At 37.1% G+C, this 23,148-nt stretch overlaps 2 protein-coding genes across 5 annotated transcripts in view; both read right to left on the bottom strand.

Moving 5' to 3' along the window:
* Positions 1–836, bottom strand: part of GOLGA1 (golgin A1) — a 53,045-nt gene extending 52,209 nt beyond the window's left edge. For 3 of the 4 annotated variants that reach the window (XR_005529626.1, XM_039239016.1, XM_039239018.1), the window contains exon 1: positions 750–836. The gene's annotated coding sequence lies outside the window, so the exon portion shown is untranslated. Of the gene's footprint in view, positions 1–400; positions 461–749 lie in introns of all 4 variants that reach the window. The other variant, XM_039239017.1, reaches the window with a different exon arrangement.
* Positions 837–10,136: 9,300 nt separating this feature from the next.
* Positions 10,137–23,148, bottom strand: part of SCAI (suppressor of cancer cell invasion) — a 141,990-nt gene continuing 128,978 nt past the window's right edge. The window contains exons 16-18 of the mRNA XM_039238985.1: positions 22,085–22,258; positions 21,798–21,898; positions 10,137–11,100 (exon numbers count right to left, since the gene is read on the bottom strand). Of these exons, the coding sequence (XP_039094916.1) occupies positions 10,954–11,100; positions 21,798–21,898; positions 22,085–22,258 (422 nt within the window). The 3' untranslated portion in view covers positions 10,137–10,953. The remainder of the gene's footprint in view (positions 11,101–21,797; positions 21,899–22,084; positions 22,259–23,148) is intronic.

The following is a 23,148-nucleotide window of genomic DNA, read 5'->3' as shown; positions in this document are numbered from 1 at the left end:
GGAAATGGAAGAGGAGGGAGTGAGGATTAACTAGGGGACAGAGGGGAGAATCTGTCACTGCCACAATCCTCAGTGGGCAACCTTCCTTCATCCTGGTCTCCTTTGCATCTGTGATCTTTCCAAGAGCTGCACTAACAGGCACAAAGAATAGACTCTCATTGGTGCCTAAACTCACTTCACCTTGGGAGCCCTGGGCAAAGCCAACTTGAAAGATATTAAGGTTTCCCAGGGCCAGTATTTATTTCTCAGTTGATTCCGACAGTCACACATTGTTTGTTTACCTGGCCAGACACGAGGCTGTCTAGTCACAGAGACTTGACTCACACTAAGAACGTCGCTGAGAAGAAGAATGGCTAAATTGGGTAAAAGCTGCCTAACGCCCAGGGAGGCAGGCAGGTACCTGCTAAGGCAGTCTGGATCCCACTCACTCAGGCTCCTTCGAGAACCGCCCGCATTTGGACTGTCAGAGAAGGTAGGGACACAATGTATCTCCCATTTGACAGCAAGGAAACTGAGACCCGGAGAGGAGTGACTTGTCCAGGGTCGCTCGGCGGGGGGAATCCTGAAACTATAGGCTCCAGACTCCCAGGCCCGGCAGCCCCTCTGCCCCCACCCCCGCCCTCTCAGAACCCTGGTACCGCCCCCCCGCCTTGGGTCTTGGTCAACCCCGTCCGGGCCGCTCTGGGGGCCGACCGGAGCCACCGGGAGAATGAGGGGTCTGCCGGCATCTCCAGCCCCCGCCCGCGCACCTGCCGCTCTCTGGGCAGCCGGCAGAGCCCCGCCTCCGGGACCTCCCGTGAACGCCGGCCCGCGTCACCAGCCCCCACGGCCGGCCGGCAAGCAGAGCAGCGACCCGGAACCGCACCTCCACCAGCGCGCCGGAAGTGGCTGCGTGCGGGGCGGGCCTGCCGTGCGCATGCGCCCGCGCGCGGTCTCCGTGGACGACTTCGAGATCTTTGGGGCGGCGGTTGGGTCGGAGCCGCTGGAGGGCGCGGGCGCGAGGTCGGGCGCTCCTTAAGGCCAGCCCGCCACGTCAGCCAGCGGACCGACCTGTGGACGATGGATGGGTGGCCAAAGCCTTTCTTGTTTTTGTTTTTTTTCTTAAAGGGGGCGGTGGGGGGGAAATGGTGGAGGAAGTGGGAGGAGCCTGCTGGCCGAAGCGAAATCACCCAATTGGTGCCGTGGGGACAGCGTGTGCAGTGAGGTTTAGAAACCCCAAAGCAGTAAGTGCGCCCGGCAGATCCGGAGTTTCCGTTCCGCTCCCCGCATCCCAGTCCCACTGCACCGTACACGACCGTCTGGTCACTGTGTAATAGATGATCCCTGCAAGCCTGTGTTCCTCCTCACTGTGGCTCCAGAAGCTGGAACTCGGTCTTCGGGTCTCGTGACTAGTGTTTTGTGCTTGTGACCTACTGCAGGTTACACGTTTTATATCGCAACCCAGGATACACATAGTGTACCATTGAAAGAAACGTTTCCAGAATCGTGCCCTTCCTTATATAATGCACTTCGATATATTGCATTTCATTAATAATCAAGATGGGGGCGGTCCAGTACGTTCGTTTCAGATCTATTTTTATTTTTTTTAATGAGAGAGAGAGAGACAGCGTGAGCAGGGGAGAGTCAGAGAGAGGGAGATACAGAATCTGGAGCAGGCTCCAGGCTCTGAGCTAGCAGTCAGCACAGAGCCCGACGCCGGGCTCGAACCCACGAATCGTGAGATCATGACCTGAGCCAGAGTCGGACGCTTAACCGACTGAGCCATCCAGGGACCCTCGGTTCAGATCTAATAATGGGCTTCCAACTTTTGACAGTTGAAGTCGAGAGAGGCAAAACTGCCTCGTTCAAAGTTACCCTGCAAATTAGTAGCTTACGTCGGGTCTCTGGACTCTTCAAGGCCAACCAAGACAGACATTCCACACATTAATTCGCTCTTGTTCTTGCCCAGGACCCCAGAGCAGCCAGAAAATCAGCAGCTTCCACACCCCCCCCCCCCAAAAAACAATCCTCCCTCCGCGTCTCGGTTTTTACCACCTCAAGCAGGGCGGTGGAAAAAACCAAGACTAGGCCTCAGAAGAAAAACTCCCCAACTAGAAGAATAAACGTTACCTACGACCTCAAGAGAGTCTTAAGTGTCTTAGGTGTTAGCTGAAAGAAGCAAACCCTACAAGTTTAGCACGTATGTCGTTAACAATCCTGAAGAAGTGCCCAAAATTTTAATCAAATAATGTTTATTTTTATATTGATGATACACTTAATATACACGTGGATTCAAGATACAAAATTCATTTACAAGAGTTCACACCTGATGAATGTAGTCACATTCCTAAAGAACATTTATCAATGCAAAAATGTTTTCAATACACTGACAACAAAAATCAAATATTCTGTAATCTTATTTTTCAATAAACATCAAAACGTTTAACTTTCCATCCTCTAGCATTTATGTGCCCTTAAGGTGGTAGGCACTGTAACAGAAGAAAACATTGGAAAGACAAGGGCCTACTGAATCCACTCTGCAGAATCACAGTGTTTACTCTGAAATTCATTTAGTGAAGTAGTTAAAGGCTTTGCTATCCTTTATGACAAATCACATATCATACAAGAGTCAAAAGGGATGAACTCAAGGAAATAACATGTTTCAGTAACTTCTCAGTTTCTAAAATCTATGAAGTACTAACCATAAGAGACAAAGCAGTAAAAGGCTGCTGAAAAGGAACACAAGAAGAAAAACATCCTTAGGAGTATGTATGTATGGCTTAAGCAATTCAGAAACACAACAAAGTCTTTCACAATACCACAAATGTTCAAGTCAAATGATAATTGACAATATAATTTTCCCCCTTAATCATTGGTAGTAAATAGCCCCTTCAAAATTTATTCTACTGGTAACACATATAAAACTAATGAATCCAAATGGTTTGCTGTCTCACAGAGCTGAGTTGACAAATTTTGATCTAAAATATTAACCCACAATACTAAAAATTTAATACAAATGAGCAACAAGACTATGTCTCAAGGATTACAGTGATTTGTGAATAGCTAGATAGGCAACCAAATAGCTTCATTATTTGCACACAGATTAGCAGCACTTGGATAAGAACGGTTACATGAAAATTATTGTGCTTCAATCTCTTGAGGAGAGCTAATAAATATAACTCTATAATCCCTATAGTGTTACAATTCTATAACATTTCAGTTACAGACAAGCACAATTTTTAAAAAGTATTTCACACTACCACAAAATCAAGTAATTGTATTCTCCAAATGTAACTTCCGTTATGATTGAAACAAGTGCATTTATGTCTAATATCCATAATCTAGACAGTAGGTTCACTGTTATTTTTAGGGAAAAAGATCAAACATAACTTATTTTAACTGATTAGCTTAATCTTTAGTGATGATTTGAATAAAGAATAAGGGTATATTCAACTTGACAGTGGAAACTGCTCAGAGAAAATGTGTTTTTGAAATGACGGTAACTCTAGAGTAAAGTAAGAAATGATTTATAACTGCTTCATCTGATTCAATGATTAATAAAACCACTATTTGTACTGGTGTTACACATGAAGATAACCTATTTGGATAATTTCCTTTACTTGTAAGCTCTACTGTGAAAATGTTTGGGCGTTGTATCTGCCTTCCTTATTATCTAAGTCTTGTCTACCTCAACTGGAAGAAGTCTCCAAAATATAAGACTCTGATTATTGAACAGCAAGGTTTACTAAAAACAAACAAATGAATCATGAGAGAACTAGCCATCTGGTCTATGTGGCAAAAGGAATGTATCCAGAGAACTATAAAAAGCTAGAGTCCTAAAATATTTTACTGAACCACTAAAAGTTATTTTTAATAAAATAACCAAGAGCTAGGAAAAAAAAAAAAACCCTTCTCATTCTTCAGGAAATAATAAAAATTCTTATTGCCCTAAAATATTCTAAGTAACTTTTTTTCCTGCAGATCTTCAATGCATCACAACACATAAGTTAGGAAAGTCATGACATGCAAAGGAGGGCAGGAATAAAATGCAGTGGTTATTTTTCTATAGTTTGGAAGTATTTACTTTGGGATTATCATACATGATGATTTCACATTTTATAGTGGTTGATCATACTGATTTGATGTTTGAGAAAACTTATGGGTCAAATTTTAATGTTCACAAATCTTAATTTTCATCACAGACAAGTGGACATTCACAACAGCATCAGAAAAGAATGCTAGTGATATAAAAATTTAAATAGTGTTTACTGCAGACCTGTAGGAAGGCTAGGTATAATTCCTGATCTCATTCTGAAAGTGACAGAATCACTCCACTCTTAACTTTCATTCCATAAGCCTATCAGAAAAGTAAAAGTCTGAACCGTGAAATTACCAGTATCTCAATAAACAATATTACACCTAAAAAGATGATTGTCTTAGGATACAGACTGGAATTGTCCACCCAAATAGGAAAATATTCCTAATATGTAGTATGTTTTATGATCGAATTCAGGCTTAAGTGAATCTGGAGTGCAGAATTAATAAAATATACTTCACACTATTAAGTCCTCTGAATCTACTGTTTGAATAATGTTTTTAAAAAAATCACACCGTTTATTTTGAGAATGACTTTTAAAGAAAACACAAAAGTTAACAAAAGTATTTTAAAATTAAGAAATGGGGTTTCAGTAATTAATCGCAATGTTCTACAGAAATGGAATTTTTAAGAGCTACACCAACCTAGTAAGTGAAAAATAATAATTTTAGCTTAAGAAAGCATTTCATATTTACAGACTTACATTTCTATGGCACCAACAAATTAGTTTAATTTAACGTATTTATCTTTACCCAATTTAAGGGTTATCCTACATTATCCTGACACCCTTCCCTTCAATAGGTGATTGATTCCATTCACACATCAATTATATTTCCTTAAACACAAGGCATGCTTATTTAGTCTCTGCTCAAAAACTCAGTGAGGCTGGAACACAGTGTGATATAATGTTTTGAAATTTTAGTTTGAGGAAGATGAATTGCCTTTTGTTTTTTTTTTTTTTTTTTTAAAGGCAAAGCGGTCACGGTATCCAGGAAAGACTGGGAGGTGCAGCATGAATAGGAATAAGGTATCGATGTCTAAGAGCACAGAATGGGGGGAACGGCTTGGTTTTCTAAGCATTCTTACCATATTTAACTGCAAAGTAACTGGCTTTACAACTGTTAGAGACAGAGGTCATAGTCACAATGTCAATCTCATCTACTGCACTTTTTATTGCTGCTCCTTTCTTCAAATTAATGTCCATACTGAGCCTGAGTCAGTTCTGTGAATTTTAAATAGCATAACATCTGCTCTGCTACTCCAATTACAATAAATGATTTGGTTACTAAAACAACAGAATGTCAGACACTATGGACATTTTCACTGATTTTTCAGAAATAGCACATTACCCAATTGTAAGGTTTATTCAAGAAAAAGGCTATTGTAACTTTATTTTAAATTTAATACTGTAATTGAGAGGTGTTATGAATAGTTGGATTTTTATTAAAAATACAGTGGAGAGGCAAATGTGACATTTGTCAGTGGTAAAAATACCTTCTCTAAGATAATTTAATATTGTATCAAACAGATTCAGTCTCTGAAAAATAATGGAATAAACAGTTGTTTTGCAGTTATATTATGTCATGCAAAAATAACCTCGACTTAATTTTTGCAGTGAATGTACTCGAGTGTGTATTAAACATCTCTTACACTCTCCCATGCAAATACACATGCCGGGTGAAGACGGGAGTAACTGAACATTGATGCTCTGTGATATTCCATAGGTTCACATGTTGGCACTGCACATACTTACTATCGTCTAAGAGGATATCCCTGCCCCCCCCCACCCATCATCCTTGGTAGCAGTTTGGAGGCCCAGATTTTACAGCACGCCATGCATCTAATATGAAGAATCTTATTTCATGTGTGAATATACCATCAATTTGCAGAACACAAGTGGTCTCACAGAGACAAAGAAATACGACTGGAGGCATTTTATTCACTGGAAGCATTTCCTCAGATGAGCCTACTCATCTTTGATATGCGACTCCAATAAGAAATATCTAGAGACGGAAATGCCACGATAGGACTAAATTAATCACAGCTGCTGCAGATATACAGATTAATACTCTCCTGTTCCTTATTAAATCCCACCCCACCGAGATAAAGCCTTCCCTTCGCTAATGCCCCTTTGTCTGCCTCACAGAGACAGATCTAAAATGAGACAGACTGGTGAAAAAACTGTCCCAAAATTAAAATTTGGCATCAGGTATGGACATGGCAACTATAAAACAAATTTCTCTATTTAAAGGACAGTTTCCTATCTATACTGAAATGTGATCAATGTCATTTTTCCACAGCCCCTTAATTCTCAATATAAATACTACTCAGTATTAATTAATACTCAACTATGGGTCAAGAAAATAAAGGACTAATATAGCTTAAGAACCTGCTGGTGTCTGTTTCACACACTAAGGGTTTTCAGGTTTATATCACTAATTTGTCATCAGTTTTAATGGAAATTGGCAGATGATTTTAAAGCTAAGGATATCCTGCTTCCTTTTAAGGTTTTCATATCCTAATTCCAACTCCAAATTAGCCAATTTTACCCAAACACAAGCCCCTCAAAATAGAGGCTTATGAAAGAGATACAGCCACAACCTAATTACAGCAGCATGAACAATGCCACTATGATGTCCTCACAGAACTTAAATAAAGTCAGCCCACAATGGGTATGGGTATATAATATACACATACTGTATCACTGCATAGCAATATATTTACAAATATGTACATATATACAAAAAGTATACATAGAGATTGCATTTAGCATCACAAAAATATACACATGCGATTACAAATAAAATAAGATTTTCAAATAAATAAGGTCAACAAAAGAGCCCTCAATGTAAATACCCTTTATACTCTCCAAACACACACAGCAACAGACACGCCCAAAATATCACCAGGAGATTCATACCATTCATATTCGTATCAAATCTTTTTACTCGCTTAGGGTAGGGAGGTGGTTCTGAATCACTGGCAGTAACCAAGTTTGCACACCTTGGCACCTTACTCTACTTCCAGTCTAGAATGTTCTGTATATATCAGGCTACAAGTCCCCATGGAAAACCACAAGATTTTTCAACTGAGTCCAAATCCCTTCTAAGATACAAAGTGATGAAGTCACACTGGTCAGAGATTCAACTTGGAGGAGAAAGCTAAAGAAGGCCCTGCAACTGATATACGAATCAGATTGGATGCTTTTCCCTCTTCCTCAATGAAATTCAGTACAGTGACCACCTAATCTGTTATAGGGAATTCTACTACAAGAAGAAAATAAGGGGCAATAGCCATAAGTAGGGAAAAAATAAAACCCAGATCCTGCATCAGGAAAATTTCAGTCACAACTAGATTGCACTTTGCTTCTATAATCTCAAAACATTTCAACTTGGTAAAAATATAAAGGGTACAATAAATTCTATGTGCTTTGAGAGGTTTTGAGAGCACCACTTCCTAGGAAGAAAACACACACACACATACAAAAAATATATCCTGGCTGGAATCGAGACTAAATTGTCTGGCTTGGGGATTTCTTATAATCAATAAAAATTTGCTAGGGCTGACTGGTTTCCTGGTTTCAATATTTGATATAATTTTAAAATACCATAACCTTTTGTGCCAAAATATAAATCTCTAATTATTCTTTTCTAGTTCCTTATAGAAATCAACCTGAGCTACTAGAAAGACTGGGCTGAGGTTAGGAGATTTGAGTTTTAGCTCTAGCTCTGCCACTATGCATAAACCTATAGTTTTTTTTGGGTCTCAGATCTCTCTTCTGAAAAACAGGTAAAATAGCTGCTTTACCAACTTCAGAAATACATGGTTAAAGAAAGAGAAAATAATTCTGTTGTGCTTAACGTTGTTTTGTATATAAGCGACTTGCAATCTTACACTTTCTGTTTTATTTGCAGTGATTCTTCAGGGAGGTGAGAGACTGTATCAGAATCTCCAGGGGGAGTTTGTGCAATCTGAAAACAAAGAAGTGCTTTTTCCCATGGCTTTGCTTGGTTCTTAGTTCCAATGTTTACATTGCTATGAATTCTAAAATTAACTAAAGGGCTTAATAGTTTTATATTTATAAAGGGGAGCAGTATACATTGTAAAAAGAATTCTTTGCCATTGCCTATGGGTGATTGTCCTTTTTACATTTCTTCCTTGATTAAAGTAATGTCTTAAAATGTAGAAGCTGGGTGATGGGTACAAGACAATTTATTAAATTCTATGTATGCCTAAAGTTTTCATAATAAAAAGTTTAAAAAGAAAAACCATGCAGTGTTTGCTCAAATGTAATCTCAATAAGGCCTACCCTGATTACTCAGTTAGACCCTGTTCGTTGCCCAAAAGCAACCGAATCATTTCCCTTACCACGCTCAAATTTTCCTCATACTACTTATAACTCTCTAACATAAATTTACTTGTTATGTTTATTGCCTGACTTCTCCTCCTAAAATATGAGCTTCATTAAGACAAGGAATTTTAAGACTAATTTGCTTTCTCAATGCCTACACCAAAATCTGGAGTGTAGCTGTTGCTCAGTACATGTTCTTTTGAAGGCATGAATGGAACAATGGTTTACAATTTTCTAGCACAGTTTTCCTCTCTTGAAGATTCAAGATCACGCTGGCTCACTTTAGATTTTTAACTACCAATAGGAAATTACACTACTATCAGCTCAAGAAACAACGTCATCATTTAAATCCTCATTTTGATTTCTAAGACCCCTTGTTCTTGGACAAACATGTTTCTAATTGCAAAAGCTCTAATTTTTTCAAGAGATTAGTTTTTACAATAACTGAGACCCAGATACTTTCGTGAATAAAAACAAGTTAAATATGACTTAGAAGAGAAAATGTTTATGCTAAAATCAGGGAAACTAGGTTTCCAGGTGGCAGAGGTAGGGAAATGAATTATTTGGAATCCAGATTTCAATTATAGGACTAGATAACTGGGTAGGACCTTGGGTCAATGCCTTCATTTTACAGATGAGAATACTATAAAACAGAAACATGAAGACCCTTGTCAAAGGGCATACAGCTAGTTGCCAAGAAAGCCAGGATTAGAACTCAGGTCTCCTAGTTCTCAGATCAGTGTTCTTTATGTTAAACAGGTAAGAATAAAGCTCAGGAGGATAAATATTATTTTAAGCATCAGAAGACAGAAAAATGCATGTTGTTAAGTATGTTACTGGCACAGAACTTCAGGGGAATTGAAACGAGAGGTCAGGCTATTGCTGTAATCCAGGTGAACACTGTTATGGAAGGAAAGCTATTAATATTAAGGTACTGAAAAGCAGAAAAGCAGTCTTTATCTGATAAAGAAAAACAACCCAATAGGCAAAGGAAATCTCCCTCCAGGATAAGTTTTCTAAAGCTTTTTGAAATAATGTTTAAAAGAACAAAAATAATGAAAAAATTAATGAACTATCATAAAGTCCCCCAAACCCAAGAACAATGATTTCAAGATTTCAGATGAAAATAATCAGCAAATTGGAACAGCTATATGAATAACTTAGACCCAAATAATTTCCTATGCCCAAAATGAAAGCCAAGCTAAAAATATTACAGCAAAATCTCCCTCAGGACACAAGACAGAGGCACCAAAAGCAATCACCTTATTTCCCCTGGGACTGCCAGAGGTAGCATGTGAGCCTGTACAGAAAATTAGGTAGAAGGGCTTTTGATTCATAGATTTCGGAACTTGAATGCTGTCGAGTCAAAAGAAGGGGGAAATCTCCAAAACATCATAACTGATGCCTATGAAATTATGAAGAGGATAACAGAGAAGAAAAAAACACAAAAATCTTTATATTATACACTGAGTCCTGTTTAAAATAATTAAAAAAAAACCTTGTGCATGAAAATAAAATATTAAATATAGGAGGTTTAAAAAATCTTATTTTCAAATTGTCAATGCAAAAGTTACTTCCATTTTAGGTTAAACAACAATTCAGTTGTCCCCAACTAAAATTCCTACCATCTCTGACGTTTCAGAAATATGAACTAGGCAACAAAAAGATGATAAACTCTGTACTATATGCCACAGCCTTCGATCTGGACAACCTTTAAACCTGATATCGTGAATTAAGAGTTTAAATAGAATTCCTCATGGAAACATTGTATTATGAAACCAATAATCTTACTTTTTGACTTAAATACTTTTTGTCATTTCCAGTATTCAGATTACAAAGAAAACAAAATATACCAGCATAGCTCATGATAACACAGGGATCACATATTCCAAGTGATATTTATCATCTTAAGACTCCAATTAAAATTTAAACTTTAAGATGCAAATGAATCCTATATAGTTTCTGAAATTATGACAGTATTTAATGAAGTAAAAGATTTCAAATATTGTCTTGATTATGCTTCAGAGAATCACACATTTGACACCCCTACTAAGTTGGAATGAAAGGAAATATTATGGAAAGGCTCCGTTCTTGATTTTTAATAGTCCATGCTGGCTAGTTTCATCTTTGTGAACAATGAGATATTTTCTAAATCCACACATTTAAGGTCCAAGTATAAGAGCTAGATTTTCCTCATTATATAAAAATAAATGATTTACTTTTCTGAGGGTGAGAACAGTGACTATCTGCGTGTAGGGTTAGGTGTTGGAGGTAAGTAGCCATACCTCAAAACCGAAAAGTAAAAATTCCAGGATTAATTGAGCTTTTTAAAAGACTTGAAAGACTGCATTTTAAAACAGTTACCCTAAAAGTTTGAACAATTTTTTCAGTTTGTTTTTAAAATGGTGGCCTTAAATTTAAAAATTAAAACTAAGTAACACCACTATGTGTCTGTCATCACATTATAAAACTGCACCATGTAAAATCTGTGGCAAATGAAAAATTGTTTCAACAGAGGGGTTCTGTTTTAATAGTCGTCTATGGTACTCTCGAGGAACACGTTTCGAACATCCAGAATGGACGCTAATTCCAGAATGTGCTTCTGGAGATGAGGGTTCTCCACTGTTTCATCCCTCGGCAGTTGTGGGTATGATTCTGGATAATTTCGTGTTTCCTGGTAGGCAAAGAAGAAAAAAGTCAAGTTTTATAGTTTAATGAAAGAAGTTATATACATTAGTAATATTACTGCTAATATTAAGAGTATTAGGAATAACTTAGTATTTCTCTCCTTTATATTAGTATGATTCTTAATAGTAGTGTATCTGTTGACCATGTGAAATTGCTGAAATTTGGCCACTTTGACATTAAAAAATGAGTTTCATATAGTATATGGTTCAACCTAATATATTCATTTAGTGAATCATTTCACAAGTATTTATTGGGTCCTATCATTTCTGAGCATTCTGCCATATTGTAGAACTCACGTAATTCCTAATTGTTATGGGAAAAGTCCTAGCATATACAGGATTTTAACAAGTATTTGTTAAATGAATGAATAAATAGATGTTACAGCAGAACTTTGAGTGAGAGGAAAGACATTAGAAGCACTGAAAAGTCAAATTAATGATGTATGGCAATTGATTATATGACAGAAATGTCAAATGACTGTTAAGACTTTAGGAACAGGTGACATGAGAGGAGCTGGGATCCACTGAGAGAAAAAGAGAGGAGAGGAAATAATTTGGAGAGAGTACAAAGCTTCAGGTTTTAGGTATATTTACTTGAAGTAATAGGGTAATACAAATTGAACTGCCCCTCAAGAGGAATTTGAAAATTCAGGTCTGCGTCTCAGAAGACAGGTGTGAACAGTATATGTAAACACGCATATAATCTCCATGGAGATAAATATTAAAGTCAGGAAAATGGATGAGATTTCTAAAAATATTAGCAAAGAGAATGGAAAAAAAAAAAAAGAATCCCTAAAAAGGGAGAAGAAATAACAACCGGGAAAAAAAAAAAAAAGAGGAAAAAAACCTTTTTGTAATTACATGGAAGCAAAAGAAAGAGAATTTAACATAACAGGTTATTCTCACTTGGAAATTCTTCTGTATTTGGTAATTTCTATATACTATAATTTTGCCACTCATTTAAAATTTCTTGGAGAAATAAGTCACTACTTTTCTATGCATCCCACCTGATAGTTCATATACTCAAATGTCACTTCTATCTCTCTTCAGACTGTAGGCTTTACTTATTACAATTATAAAGACCAAATTTTTGTATTACCACACTAAATATTATGAGGAGTGACAAAAAATGAAATGTTCAAAACCCCTAAAAAGAAAAAAGAAAAAAACAAAAACCACTGGGGGTCTATTGTAAGGTGAATAATTCTCTCAGCTCACACAGGGCTGAGTGATGTTTGAGTTCTGACCAAATACTTCCTAGAGTACAGAATATCTATCTGTTGAAACAGAGAACATATGAAAGAGACCCCAGAAAAATTATCCCTCTTAGTATTGGGCCAAAATAAACCTACATTGATAAGCTAACATTACTCTAAAATCTCCTAAAAAGCTTAAAAACAAGCCATGAAAAGGTCAGAGAAGGGTGGCTCAGTTGGTTAAGGATCTGAGTTTGGCTCGGGTCATAATCTCATGTCTTGTTAGTTTGAGTCCCATATCAGGTGAGCTCATGCCCCACTTTGGGTGAGCTCATGCTCTGCTTCAGGTGATCATGAGCACCACATGGGGTGTACATGAGCCCTGCTTCTCTCTCTCTGTTTCTCTTCCTCTCTCTCTCTTTGTCCCTCCTGAGATTCTCTCTCTTTGCTCCTCCTGAGATTCTCTCTCTTTCTCCCTCTCTCCCTGCTCCTCACTCACTTGCGACCACTCTCTCTCTCAAAAAGAAAAAAAAAAAAAAAAACAGAAAGAAAAGATAAGAAAAAAGATCAAAGAAATTTGCAAGTGATTTAACTCTTGCTAGAATAAAGTCCAACATTCTTTAAAGACAGCAAAGTCTAGAATTCACCATAAAATTCAAAATGCACACACTCTAAAAGAAAAATTATTAGACGTACAAAAAATTAGTAACACAAGACCTCTACCTAGTAGGAAAAACCATAAAAAAAACCTATAAATGATAGAGAATATAATATTAGCAGACAAGGACTTTAGCTCTTACACATACATTCAAGGGCACAAAGGAAAACAAAATGAGGAGAGAAACAGAAAATATTAAAAGAATCAAACAGAACTTCTAGGGATAAGAAAAATGTAATTCCTGAAATGAAAACCTAGATGGAAAGTTAACAGCAGATTAGATACTGTGGAAGAAAACATCAGTGAACTTGAAGACCTAGCAATAGAAACTGAAACAGAGATTTTTTTTGTTTAATGAAGAGCAAATGAAGTGATGTGAAGGTTAATAACAGTTGTCTAATATATATGTAACTATGTTCCAGAGAGAATGAAGAAAAACATTTGAACAAAAATGGCAAAGGTATTCCTAAATATTCCAAAACTATTCCATAGATCCAAGATGCTCAATGAACCCCAAGGAAAAAAGAAAGAAAGAAAGAAAACCCTATCAAGGTACATTATAATCAAATTATAGGAAATCAATATGAAGATAAAATCTTAAAATTACTCTGAGAAAAATGAAAAAAAATTACGAATCAGACTAATAGAATAGTATCCAGAAAATCGGTAAAGATACAAAAACTATTAACAGGTATTCACAGAACTCTTCATCTGACAGTATTGACAGTAGCAGCAAGCATATTTCTTTTTTTCTAATTTTTTAAAACATGTATATTTATTTCACGTGCCCATAGAATATTTACTATGATAGACAACTATCTGGATGATAAAGCAAGTCTCAATAACTTAAAAGGAATATATAAGGTATATTACCTGGCCACAAAGGAATTAACAGAGAAATCAGTAAGATAATGATGACTTGAAAATTTAGATATAAAACATGTTCTTACATAACCCATGGCTCAAAAAATATCAAAAGTAACATAAGGACTGCTTCAGAGAAATAAATAATGAAAGAATTAATCACCACCAGAACTTCACTATGAGAAATGATAAAAAGGGGTGCCTGGGTGACTCACTCAGTTGATTGTCAAACTTCGGCTCAGGTCATGATCTTACTGTTCGTGTGTTTGAGCCCCACATCAGGATCTGTGCAGACAGCTCAGAGCATGGAGACTGCTTCAGATTCTGTGACTCCCTTTCCCTCTCTCTGTCCCTCCCCTGCTTGTGCTTGCAATCTCCTTCTCTCAAAATAAATAACTAAATAAATAAACATTAAAAATAAAGAAATGATAAAGGAAATTCTATGGTAAGAAAAATGGTATCAGATGGAAAACTGAATATATTAAGAAATAAAATAAAATAAAATAAAATAAAATAAAATAAAATAAAAAAGAAAACACTAAAAAAAGAAAAACAACAGAGATGTTAAAATAAAATTCTAAGACAAAACCAAACCAAACCTCAAATAATTCAAATAAAGATGAAGGTGGCAGAGAAAGAAAAAAGGTATAAACTGCAGTTAGGACAAATAGATAACAAATAATAGCATATTAAAAAATATTTTTAATGTTTTATTTATTTCTGAGAGAGAAAGAGAGGCATTGTGAGCAGGGGAGGGTCAGAGAGAGAGGGAGACACAGAATCCGAAGCAGGCTCCAGACTCTGAGCTAGCTGTCAGCACAGAGCCTGTCATGGGGCTGGAACCCACAAACCGTGAGATCACGAACTGAGCCGAAGTCAGACACTTAGCCAACTTAGCCACCCAGGCACCCCTAAAAAAATTTTTTTTAATGTTTATTCTTGAGACAGTGAGTGAGACAGAGCATGAGTAGGGGAGGGACATGGAGGGGGAAGGGGGACACAGAATCTGAACCAGGCTCCAGGCTTTGAGCTGTTAGCACAGAGCCTGTTATAGGGCTCAAACCCACCAACTGTGAGATATGACCTGAGCCAAAGTCAGAAGCTCAATCGACTGAGCCATACAGCCACCCCCTAAATAATAGCATAGTTAAGTCAAGCTATGTTAAAAATTATATTCAATTATTTATTTTTAAAATTTTTATTTTATTTTTTTTAATGTTTCTTTTTGAGAGAACGACAGAGTATGAGTGGGAGAGGGGCAGAGAGAGAGGGAGACACAGAATCTGAAGCAGGCTCCAGGCTCTGAGCTGTCAGCACAGAGCCCGACACAGGGCTCAAACCCACAAGCCGTGAGATCATGACCTGAGCTGAAATCGGATGTTTAACTGCCTGAGCGACCCAGGCACACCTAAAAATTACATTTACTATAAATATAATTTAAAACTAAAAAATGTCAATGGAAAGGTAGAGATTGTCAAACTAGAAAAAAAAGCAGGACCTAACAAATGCTATTGAAAAGAAATCCACTTTAAGTAAATATAAAGAGAGTCTAGGTTAAAGTTAAAGGATGAAAACAGATTTACCATGCAAACACACACCAGAAAAAAACAGATATGATCATATTAATATAAACCAAATAGACTGCAGATCAAGGAATATTGCCATGGATAACAACAGACATTTCATAAATGAAGGGGTAATTTCAACAAGAAGGTATAACAACCCTAAGTACGTATGAACTCAAAAACGGCTTCAGGGGCGTGCGCCCGAGTGGCTCAGTCAGTTAAGCATCCAACGCTTGGTTTTGGCTCAGGTCATGATCTCAGTGTTCACAAGTTTGAGTTTGGCATTAGACTGCACTGTCAGCGCGGAGCCTGCTTGGGATTCTCTTTCTCTCTCTCTCTGACCCTCCTCCACTTGTACTGTCTTTCTCAAAATAAAGATATAATAACAGGGGCGCCTGGGTGGCTTAGTCGGTTAAGCGTCCGACTTTCGCTTAGGTCACGATCTCGCGGTTCGTGGGTTCGAGCCCCGCGTCGGGCTCTGTGCTGACTGCCAGCTCAGAGCCTGGAGCCTGTTTCAGAGTCTGTGACTCCCTCTCTCTCTGACCCTACCCTGCTCAAGCTGTCTCTCTCTTGCGCCTAGAAATAAATAAAAAGTAAAAAATAAAAAAAAAGATATAATAACAATAAAAATTTTTAAAAAACCAGCTTAGAAATGCACAAGCAAAAAACATGTGAAGTGAAAAACCAATCAATTCACAATTCTAATTAGAGGTTTAGACATTCTCCTGTTAGGGATAGATTACGCAGACAGAAAATCAGTGAGAATACAGAGGACTTAACACTGCTTGAAATAGTTCAATAACATACTGAGTGAACTGACATTTATACATAATCCATCTAATAACAGACTACTCATTCTTTTCAAGTACAGATAGAACCTTCACCAAAAGAATTCATATGTGGAGTCATAAACAAATCTCAATAAACTTAAAATTATTTAAATCATACAACTAAAGGGGTGCTTAAAAGGTAAGTGCTTGTATTAGAAGAGAAAAAAAAGTTTTTAGATCTAAGCTTAAAAGTATAGAATTTAAAAGGGCAACTTAAAATGAAAGTACAGTTGGGGCACTTGGGTGGCTCAGTCGGTTGAGTGCCCGACTTCAGCTCAGCTTATGATCTCATGGTTTGTGAGCTTGACCCCCATACTGGGCTCACAGCTGTCACACTGTCAGTTCAGAGCTCACTTCAGATCCTCTGTCCCCCTCTCTGTGCCCCTCCCCCGCCTGCGCTCTCCCAAAAATAAATAAATATTAAAAATAAATAAATAAATGCCAAAATTACTTTGGTTGTTTTAAAAAAATTGACAGATAAATAAAATGCAAGTACAGTTGACTCTTGAACAATGTGGGGGTTAGAAGTGTCAACACCAGAACAATTAAAAATCCACGTATAACTTTACAGGGTGCCTGTTTGGCTCAGTTAGTAGAGCATGCAACTCTTGACCTTGGGGTTGAAAGTTCCAGCTCCACACTGAGTGTAGATATTACTTAAAAAATAAAATCTTGGAAAAAAAAAAAAAAGAAATCCACGTACAGTTTTAGACTCCCTAAAATTAACTAATAAGAAAAACAGGGGAGCCTGGGTGGCTCATTTGGTTGAGAATCCGACTCTTGATTTTGGCTCAGGTTGTAATCTCATGGTTCGTGAGTTCAAGCCCCACATCAGACTGTGCTGACAGCACGGAGTCTACTTGGGATTCTGTCTCACTCTCTCTCTCAAAAATAATTAAATAGGGGCACCTGGGTGCCTGAGTCAGTTAAGCATCCGACTTCGGCTCAGGGCATGATTTTGCGGTCTGTGAGTTCAAGCCCTGTGTTGGGTCTGTGCTGAAAGCTCAGACTCTGGAGCCTGTTTCAGAGCCTGTGTCTCCCCCCTCTCTGTCCCTCCCCTGCTCACATCTGTGTGTGTGTGTGTGTGTGTGTGTGTGCGNGATGACAGCTTTGTAGTAGAGGCTGAAGTCTGGGATGGTGATACCTCCCGTTTTAAACCATGAGAGACTCTTGAATGCTGACAAAAACTGAGGACTGATGGATGTGGGGGGGAGGGGGGAGGGGGGAGATGGGCATGGAGGAGGGCACTTGTGGGGATGAGCACTGGGTGTTATATGGAAACCAATTTGACAATAAACTATTTGTGAAATTAAAAAAAAGACAAAAAAATAAAAGATTGAGCTACACTATAAAAAAAAATAAAGTGGGACAAATGATTTTTTCTTAAAAAAATAAATAAAAAGAGAAGATTAAAAAAAAAAGAATTTATGGTAAAAAACTAAATATTTTTTCCCAAAAATCACGAACAAGGTGAGGATATCCATTCTCACTACTTCTATTTAACATTTTACCAGAAGACCTAACCCTGATATAAAGGGCAAACACAAAAACAAAACAAACAAAATCCCATCATAATAAAAGGTATACAGACTAGAAAGGAAGAAGTAAAACTATTTTTTCTTGGGGTGTCTGGTTGGCTAAGTTGGTTAAGCATCCAACTTTGGCTCAGGTCGTGATCTAGTGGTTCGTGAATTCGAGCCCTGCATCAGGCTCTGTGCTGACAGCTCAGAGCCTGGAGCTTGCTTCAGATTGTGGTTTCCCTCTCTCTTTGCCCCTCCCTGGCTCATACTCTATCTCTCAAAATAAACATTAAAAAATTTTTTTAATTGTTTTTACTTGACAGTAACAGGATCATGTAGATATGAAATCTTAAAGAAAGTATAAAAAAGCTAACAGAACTAATATTTCAATTTAGCAAGACTGCAAGGAAACCAGGTCAACTTTAAAACCAGCAGTATTTCTACCTATTAGAAAAAAACAATTAGAAAATGAAAAATAAAGGGGCGCCTGGGTGGCTCAGTTGGTTAAGCGTCCGATTTTGGTTCGGGTCATGATCTCATGGTTCTTGAGTTTGAGCCCCGTGTCGGGCTCTGGGCTGACAGCCTGGAGATGGGAGCCTGCTTCAGATTCTGTGTCTCCCCTTCTCTTTGCCCCTCCCCTGCTCATGCTCTGTCTCTCTCTGTTTCTCAATAATAAATAAACATTAAAAGAAAATTTAAGAAAAAAGAAAATGAAATAGAAATACAATTCATTTATAATGCGTCACTAAACTTGAAATACTCTGGAATAAATGTATTAAAATGCATATAAGAGCCGGAAGACAAGAACCACAAAACTGCTGGGAGAAACTAAAGACTTAAATAAATGGGGAAATATACTACAGTCACTGATTGGAAAACTCAATATTATGAAAATACAATTCACCCCAGATCGGTTATATAGATTAAATACAATCCATTCCAAATGTGACATTGATGCTAAATTTCACATAGATATGCAAAGGAACTAGGACAACTGAAATGCTTAAATTCTAGGGGGACTCACGCTACAGGATTTTAAGACTTACTATAAACCTAGAATAATCAAGGCAGTAGGGTATTGCAGAAAAATACTATAGGTCAATGGAACAGAATTTAGAGTCCAGAAATATCTCTATACAAACACGGTTGACAGATTTTCAGAAACGTTACAACAGTAATTCAATGAGAAGAGGATAATCTTTTCAACAAACTATACTAAAATAGTTTCATATGCAAATGAAAGAAAAAACCATTAACCCTCACCTCACACTGTAAACCAAAGTAACTCAAAATATATCATAAACCCAAATGTAAACAATAAAGCTATAAAACTAGAAGAAAACTTGGAAAAAACCTTTGTGACTGGAAATAGGCAAGCATTTCTTGGACAAAACACAAGCCACACATAGGCAAAAAATTGGTTAGTCTTCAAAAGCCACTGTTAAGAAAAAGGCAAGCCACTGAATGCAAAAAAATATAGCTGATAAGTACATGAAAAGATGTCTAATATCACATTATTTAGTGAAATGCAAATTGAAAGTACAATGAGAAAACACTATAAATCCACAAAAATGGTTGAGATTTAAGACTGGAAACACCAAATGCTGGCAAGGATATAAAGAAACTTTTATATATACTGTTGCTGGAAATATAAAATGGTACAAACGAAGAAGTCCGGCAGTTTCTTACAAAAGGAAACACATACATACCCTCTGACCAAGAAAATTCAAAACATATGTCTGAGCAGACTCATACAAGAATGTTCACAGCCACGTTATTTATAGTAGTCAAAACTTTAAAACTGCCCAGATGTTCATCAAAAGGAGAAGGCCTAAATAAACTGTGGTATATTCAGACCACGGACTATCATAACTCAGTAATAAAGAGGAATGAGCTACTTATGCATGAAACACAGATTAATCTCAAGAACAACATGCTTGGTCAAAGAAGGTTCACACAAAAGAGTCCATACTGTATATTTCAACTTTGTGAATAGGTAAAACTAAGCTAGAGTGAAAATAGTAAAAATAGCTTGCCTCTGGGGTAATGGGTACTGGACTGATTGGAAAAGGGCGTGGGGAGAATTCTCTGGAATGGTGCTATGTTGTATAACTTGATTGGTTTGAGTTATTCATAGGTATATGAATTTGTCGAAATGCACCTCACGGTACAAGTTTTGTGCACTTCAATGTATACAAACTTTACATTAAAAAAAGAATAGGGGCACCTGGGTGGGTCAGTCAGTTAAGTGTCCAACTTCATTCAGCTCAGGTCATGGTGTCATGGTTTGTGGGTTCAAGCCCCTCGTCAGGCTCTGTGCTGACAGCTTGGAGCCTGGAATCTGCTTTGAATTCTGTGTCGCCCCACCCCCACCTCTCTCTCTGCTCTTCCCCCACTTGCATTTCTCTCTTCCTCTCTCCCCCCAAGTGAATAAACATTAAAAAAAAATATATGTGCGTGTGTGTGTGTGTATATATATATATATACAGAGAGAGAGAGAGAGAGAAAAAGAGACTGGCACCTGGGTGGCTCGGTCAATTAACCGTCTGACTCTCTGACTCTTGATTTTTGGCTCAGATCATGATCTCACGGTTCATGAGTTTGAGCCCCACATTTGATTCTTCGCTGACAGTGTGGAACCTGCTTGGGATTCTCTCTCTCTCTGTCTCTCTGCCTCTCCCCTGTTTGCTCTCTCTCAAAGTAAATAAAAAAAACCTTTAAAACTTAAAAAAAGAATATATATATATGCATGATGATGTGTTGAGGGTTAAAGGCTATTGATGTCGATCATTTATTTCAAACCACATCAAAAAATGAGATAAACTGATGAATGGAAAGAGAAACCAGTAAGTGGACAAATATTCCAAAGGAAATATACCAAAATGCTTAGCTGTAGAATCTAGCTAGTGTATATAAATGAATATTCACCATTCAATTTTTTCATGTTTAAAATCACCACAATAAAATGGAAAAAAACATCAACATATTTTAAAACTAAAAGTTACAAGACACTTAAAAATGTTTAGGCATATCTGAAAAAGAACCAAATGTTACTTATAGAAATGAAAAGTATAATGGTTAAACTTTTTGAAAACTTAATGAACAGTGTTATGTATTTCCATGAATTTGCAGGAAAGAAAAAAAACTTAAGAGCAAAATGGACCAAAGATTTGAACACACTCTTTTACAAACAAGAACACAGAACAATACATGAAAGTTGCTCAATCTCAAAGCAATCTCAGAAATAAAAAGTAAAGATTTTATATCCATCAGATACACACGATGATGAAGGAAGACTGCAACAAGAGCTGGAGAGGACCAGAGCAACAGTAAGCCTTACACCCTGTTGCTGAGTGTAACTGATACAACCACTCTGCAAAACCGTCTGGCATTACCTAGGAAAGTTGAAGATGCTTACATCATCTGACCTCACAGCCTACTGTAGTAATTCCCCACAGAAAGTACATGTGTGTACCAGGTAACTGATAGAAGATGTCACAATGGCATTGTTTATAACAATAAAAAACCTGGAAATAACCTAAATGTTCATCATCAGTAGAATGGATGAGAAACAGTCAAACAATGGAATCCTATAGGGCAGTGAAAACAAATGAATGAAAGCTACAGTTGTCATCAACTTGGCTCAATCTCACAAATAAAACAGTAGGTGAAAAAAGAGCCAGCTGTAGAAGAATACATACAATGTGCATCCATCTGTATGTTATGCAGGAATACAGGCACATGTAGCAAAATCATAAAGAAAGGTGAATGAGAAGTATAAAATTCAGGATTTTAATTTCATTTGAGAGAGAGAGAGAGAGGATCTGGGAAGGGCCTAAAAGGTAATGAAAATGTTCTATTTCTTAATCTGGATGTTGAGTATTCAGATGTATCTTATATTGGTCATCATTATATGTTACATATTAATTTGTAAATATGATTTTGGATCTATTCAAATCTTATTTAATGTAATACATTTAATAAAATATAATACATGATTCTTAAATACCTAAAATGGTAAAATTGGTCTTTAATAATATTCTTTGCCTACCCGAAAAATCTTGTGCATCCTCATGGTGGCTGAACAAAAGATAAATCTTGTGAGAAGCAAGCGAAGAAACTCATCTCCAAAAAACTGGAGAAATGCCTGATCTGCAAAGAGGAGAAAGATGACAGTAAAAAGAGGTTTAAAAGGAAAACACATTTCCAGGGGAAGAAAGTTCAGGAAAACCTTCTCAACTTTCCTGCCTTCAACAAATACCTTTAAAAATTCAAACAATTTCAACAACTTAAAAAACATTATAGTATGTTAAGTGTGCAGTTAGATTAGTAGGGTACCTATTGAACGTGAATGGGTCAGTAGCTGGGCAATATCGCGGTTGATTTTTCGAAGATATTCTTGACACTTTTCCCATAGGCTTCTGCGCATGCTTGACAATCCAGAGACAAATAGGAAGGCCATTAGAGGATTGTTCAAAAAGAGAGTGAAGAGGCTACCTCGTTGAGATTGATCTGTAATAACAAACATGTTATATATAGAGACAACAGTTTTGCAAAAAAAAAAAATAAGAGATGCATTTTGAGGAATAATTTAATATAGTGACAATGTATTAAATTAAATTTATATCATTAAATCATAATTCAACAAAGTAGATTCTGCACGGAACTACAAAAACATCCCAGGTGCCCTACTTTCTGCCAAACAAACTTACAATAGAGCCTAGTATAAACTTAAGAGAAATGGGAAAGGAACACATTCATTTGCCTTTTTCATTCCAACTAATAAATTTCATCCAAATATGGCAAGTATATGGGCAGTTCATGATAGAATTCTGAGTACTAGAATTGGAGATCTTTTTCATTCCCCTTAATTAGTTGCTCTTTCTCTGCTTACCCCTTAAATATCAGTATTTTCTATCTTTCACCCTACACATTGCCGATCCTACCTACTCCCATATACCTACTATGTTATCACTTATATGCCTACTAATTCCCAATTCTCTTATCTGCAGCCTAGACTGAGCTCCTTAGGTCTAGATATGCATTGTCTTGCTGTAGCTACTGGACATTTAAAATGTGTCCAAACTGAGATGCACCGTGAAGTATAAAATATATGTGGGATTTCAAAGCCTCAGTACAGAAAGACATATTATTGTTAATTTCACCCATTTCTTTCTACTTTTTTTGAAATGTGGCTACTAGAAAACTTAAAATTACAAGTGAATTGCATTATCTTTCTATTAAACAAAGTTGCTCAAGACTACAATATTCAACCCAACTCTCATAGGTAACCTCCAACCTGGCATGTCAGAAATTGAAAGCAAATTCTTCCCCCTTATGTCCTCGACAAATTTGCTTTTCATCCAATACCATCATTTCTACCAGCAGCTCAGCCAGAAACC

Source organism: Hyaena hyaena, unplaced genomic scaffold (genome assembly GCF_003009895.1).
Source record: "Hyaena hyaena isolate Hyena2069 unplaced genomic scaffold, ASM300989v1 scaffold_151, whole genome shotgun sequence".
Lineage (NCBI taxonomy): Eukaryota > Metazoa > Chordata > Mammalia > Carnivora > Hyaenidae > Hyaena > Hyaena hyaena.
This window is presented reverse-complemented; position numbering and strand designations above follow the sequence as displayed.